Source organism: Berghia stephanieae, chromosome 4 (assembly GCF_034508935.2).
Source record: "Berghia stephanieae isolate SIO BIC M18660-M18661 chromosome 4, UCSD_Bste_1.3, whole genome shotgun sequence".
Classification (NCBI taxonomy): Eukaryota; Metazoa; Mollusca; class Gastropoda; order Nudibranchia; family Aeolidiidae; genus Berghia; species Berghia stephanieae.
The window spans coordinates 8,819,135-8,824,134 of record NC_088363.1 but is presented as its reverse complement, the minus strand read 5'-3'; the positions used below and the strand labels follow the sequence as shown (position 1 = coordinate 8,824,134).

The following is a 5,000-nucleotide window of genomic DNA, read 5'->3' as shown; positions in this document are numbered from 1 at the left end:
AGGGAAACAGTCAAATGTAGAATTATATTTTTGATGACACTTCTCCCTTGTAAATAATCTCTCTGTTATTTAGTGTTACTTTTGTTTGTTTTGTTTTGCATGTAGAATGTTTTCTAAATGTTTGAGAGTATCCCTCTTAGTGAGATCCCGTGAGTGTGTCTGGATATAATGACCTTTAGGTGATTTCCAAATAAGAACACGTCATCGGTTCCCTATCCAGTCAACCGTTCTCCTTTGTCTTATATTTTCTCGCGTGTTTTCTATTGTAAATCTACAGTTTTTCACTATCCCAGTTTCTTCCTATAATTTACTGGCGCTGAAATTACTATATGTGTCGTAAGTGCCGTAAAACGCTTAAAACAAAACAACAAAATAAATACCCGAATTTTAACTCCCTCCCTACCAGCCATTTTTAGGATTTTCCTCAAAACTTCACACCCAACTAACACAAAACATTTTTTGTCTCACTCTGACATAATAGCTGTAAAGTTCTTGCGATACATAATTTCTTTAGCAAAATGTACTCTACAACACACTGTTCATTTTCTTTAAATGTTATGATATACAAGAGAAATTTGAATAAGAAAAAGGTTGGTTGAATCGTAACAAATGTGACGATTTTCCTGTAGATAGTTGGTAAGGAGAGGGTTAACCCCATTTTTTTATGTTTAATCCTTTAAAGTGCTTGGAAGACCTGGGAATTATACACCAAATCAAGAGATTCGGAGGTTCTAGTGTTGGCAGCATCACAGCGGCACTTATGGCGGTCGGGTACACATCTGAGGATCTCCTGGCCTTTACAAATCAAGATGTCGAATCCGTTGTATTGGGTGAGTTAAGCAAATATATGTATATATATATATATATATATATATATATATATATATATATATATATAGAGAGAGAGAGAGAGAGAGAGAGGGAGAGAGAGAGAGAGAGATAGAGAGAGAGAGATCAATAGATATGCAACGATTGTCTTTATTGCTCGTACAATTGAAGCACAATGCATTATTATTATTAGACCTATATATATATATATATATATATATATATATATATGAGCCAAGGTCAAAAGGTGCCAATTTTTTTTCTCAAAATAAAAGTGACATAATAGTCCATTCATGTTTCTATATGTGTAGCAAAAACCCTGTACTTCATGAATCAAACGCCCTTTAGATAACTTTAAGGTCTAACGCAGCATAATATCGTCAACAATACCTATAGGTTGCTGGTGTCACCTGTGACCGGTGACACCAAAATGAGACAAAAAACTCTATAACCAAATGATTTTTTTTGAGTATCAAACTTTATTTAGTAAGTTATGGACAAAAAGACACAATCAACAACAATCATAGTACAATAATATTACCAACTATTGGAGAAAATGTTGCTTTTTGGTGTCATCGGTCACAAGCAACATAGAATGCAAATATATTATTTCATAAAAATGTTTGTACATTAACAAAAACAACAATATTGCATATGTTTATTACCAGCAATGTTCAGAAACTTTTGGAATAAAATGTTGGGAAATAATGTGACCAAAGCATATCTTATTTAGCGGCATTGTGTCACTTGTGACATTAGACCGATGACACCATTACTTATGTCGCAAGCAATACCAAATTGCAATTTCGACAATATGTCATTAATTTCAGTCAAACCAGTGTAATAACCACAGTTAAATATGGAATTTAATAATATTTCAGAAACCAAAGACTTCAAAAATAGAAATATACATGGAAATTAGAGCATCTGAATGTGACTTGTGACATAAGACCGGTGACACCATTACTTATGTCACAAGCAACACCAAATCACACTTTCGTCCATAATATATCATTATTTTCAGTCAAAAAAGCACAATAACCTACTCTAAAATGAAATTCAATAATATTTTAAGAGACTAAATACTTTCAAATTGGAAATATACTTAGAAATTAGTAATACCATTGTTGCTATTACTTTGGTCAAAATCGGCACTAGAACGCAATTTTGCCTCAATAAATCAAAAATAGCAACTGAACACATGCAATATAGCCTGTTAAAATGTAATTCAATGACATTTCAAGCTTTGAAGAACATGAAAACAGAAATACATTAGAAACTTCAAACTTAAGTGTCACCTGTGACATTTTAACCAATGACACCAATGGTCACAAAAAGTACCAGAAGCCACACAAACACTAGATAAATATCAGCCATGGTAATGAATTCATGTAACCATACGGTAACCATCACCATACTGCTCAAATCTGCTAGTTTGTAGTAATTTAGTGTGTTAATAGTAAATCAAATCAAATTTCTTGACAACCCTTCTTTTATCTGGATTCGTCAAAAGCTTGAGTTTTGTCTTTTTCTTGATTGATACAACCCTGAAATATAAAAAATTAGAATTACAAGGAAATAATTAATTGTGTCAAAATCACAGTCTTATATGAGATGTCATAATATCATATTTGTAAATAGAATAACAGCTGAAAACATAATTTTTTGGTGGCACTTTGTAATATCCAATAGCGAGTGTTGCTTGTGACAATGTAAAATAGCGATGACACCAAAGTTCAACTTACCTTTTCTGCATGTAGCCACGCTGGAAAGGCAAATGAACGTGCTGCACTTCAAAGACTGGTAAGAAGGGTGGATCCAAATTGCGAATCGCCATTTAACGAAAAAAACTTCCACGTGTTCACGCATGCCGTGTTGCTTGTGACAAATGACACCAAAACCAATAAGCTCAATACCGGCAAAACGGTATACATTTACTCCCAGATTTGAGTTAAGATAGTAAATCTATGCTTTTTTCTCATAATAAAACATTTTATAAACATTAAACATGAGCTTTAAAGTTTCGTGTCGAGTCTTAGTATTGTGCTGTGTTTGATGACACCAAAGGTCACAAGCAACACCAACTTTTTAAGAACTCTATATGAAACTTAATCAGATATGTAATATACTGCAATTGCGTTTAAAAGTAAATTTTGACTTTATACAATTAGTCAAATTTCAATCAAGGGGGGTAAAACATCACATTTAATTTTACATGATTTCTAAAAAGGTGATGCGTTGACCTCGTTTTAAGCACATGCCAAACAGCATTCAAATTTCACTTTCAAGTTGTTTATTTCATATTCTGTTGAACAGAGTATGTTGAGCTATCTCATTTTATCTCTTCTTCATATTATCAATTGATTACAAGCATTAACCAATGAAAACAGCCCATAATTAAGTAAAAATCAAATTTTCTTAACACTGGTATCAGGCGGGACCTTTTGACCTTGGCTCATATATATATATATATATATATATATATATATATATATATATATATATATATATATATATATATATATATATATATCTTCGTACTTACTTCTAAGTTCTTAAACTTTCCATAAAGCGACGGCCAACAAAACGTTTTCACCATCTTCATCCAGCTCTCTATCTCCTGGGGTTTCTTCTCTAGCTCCTCTAACCAGGTGGTTGAATGTCCCTCACTTTTCATTAAGATTGGCCGCTTCATTGCACTTTCTAAGATAGCACATCACCTGGGCGATGGAATCTAGAAGAATTATATACCTCACTAACAACCAATACCGTTTCCTTTGCTTTGGGGATTGGGGGCAGATTGGGGGGGGGGGGGGGGGGGGGGGGGGAGGGGATTCGACCAATGAAATATTAGACTGCCTTTTATGAAATTGAGATATTCTAATATTATGCAGTTATAGATTTTCGTTAGAGCTACCGATGAAAAGTAAATAAATCAAAACTCGCTAATGCGTAACTTCTAAATGTTCTCTAATTCAGGGGCGTGGCTATATTGGTTGATTTGATGCCTGGCACCGCATCCATCTTTTAAAAATGAATTACAGCATTTTTTTTAAAACCCAAAAAACCCCTGAGAAATGGTATTTACCGCCTCTTAGTTATTTGAGTAAGTCTTTTCTTTAAATTTTTTCTTTCTTTTGTATTTACAAATATTATATCATGTTTTAAGTCATTTTCCTCTGATTCTGGCACCACCCTATACTGTAGGCATGCCACGCCACTGTCTCTAATGATTCTAAGGCGCCCAATTAATAGATCTAAAGTGTGTTAAATTTTTTATCTGGCTGTGTCATGACACGTTCTGAGAGTTACAACTTTAAATATTGCACATCCTCATTGTTTTGCATCCTTAACCAATTAACTTGATGTGGTTTCTTAGAAGGATGTTAAGAATCTCATGGACAAAGAAGAAAGCTAACGAAGAAGAATTAGAGCAAGCTGGAAGTAAAAGGTTACTAATTCGTAAAATAAGAAAAAGACAAATGCAATTTTAGGGCATCTAAATCGACATAGATGTATTGAACATCTTGCTCTCACATGAAAGATAAAAGGTAAAAAAAGTAAAGGTAGACCAAGAAAAACATATTTGAATAATTTGAACAGCTGGTTGACAAAGAAAGAGAAGAGTAATATTAGTTTTTTTTGCGGTTATTTGATCAGAGAGATGAATGGCGCACCATGATCACCAATGTTTGGCACAGACTTGGTACTTGAGGAAGAGAACGACTAGTTAACTGCCGTATTCTAAATCTAGCAAGAAACCCGATCCTTCAAATAACAATCGATTTAAATGACAGCCATCTTGACAAAATCCCTCCAACCTTGGACCTTGCGAAATATTTAATAAAGTCACAGGTTTCAGAGGTGTTTTTCTGTTTTCTAAAACAAGATTAGGGTCGCCTAAATCGATCGATATTTAAAGGCCGTATCTTTTGTCCAAGTTTTTAAATACCTGGCTCTCTGGTACGGCAGTTAACTGGTTAATATTATAGTTTAATCTGTTGTAGAAAGATCCAAATTGACGAAATATTTGCAGGTCATGCTGTTGCTGTCAAACAGCAGTGACTCTATCAAAAATATATTGCGCAAACGCCTTATAATAGAGCTCGTAATGTAAAATTTCTTTTTATTTTAAAGATGATTATGATGATGATGATGATGATGATGATGAT

The 5,000-nt window shown here is 33.6% G+C and overlaps 1 protein-coding gene across 1 annotated transcript in view; it reads left to right on the top strand.

Annotated features, from left to right (window-relative positions):
* The window catches only part of LOC144971683 (uncharacterized), a 33,933-nt gene that overhangs the window by 8,023 nt on the left and 20,910 nt on the right, over positions 1 to 5,000 (top strand). Inside the window, exon 5 of the mRNA XM_078912755.1 lies at positions 683 to 830. Coding sequence (XP_078768881.1) covers positions 683 to 830 — 148 coding nt within the window. The remainder of the gene's footprint in view (positions 1 to 682; positions 831 to 5,000) is intronic.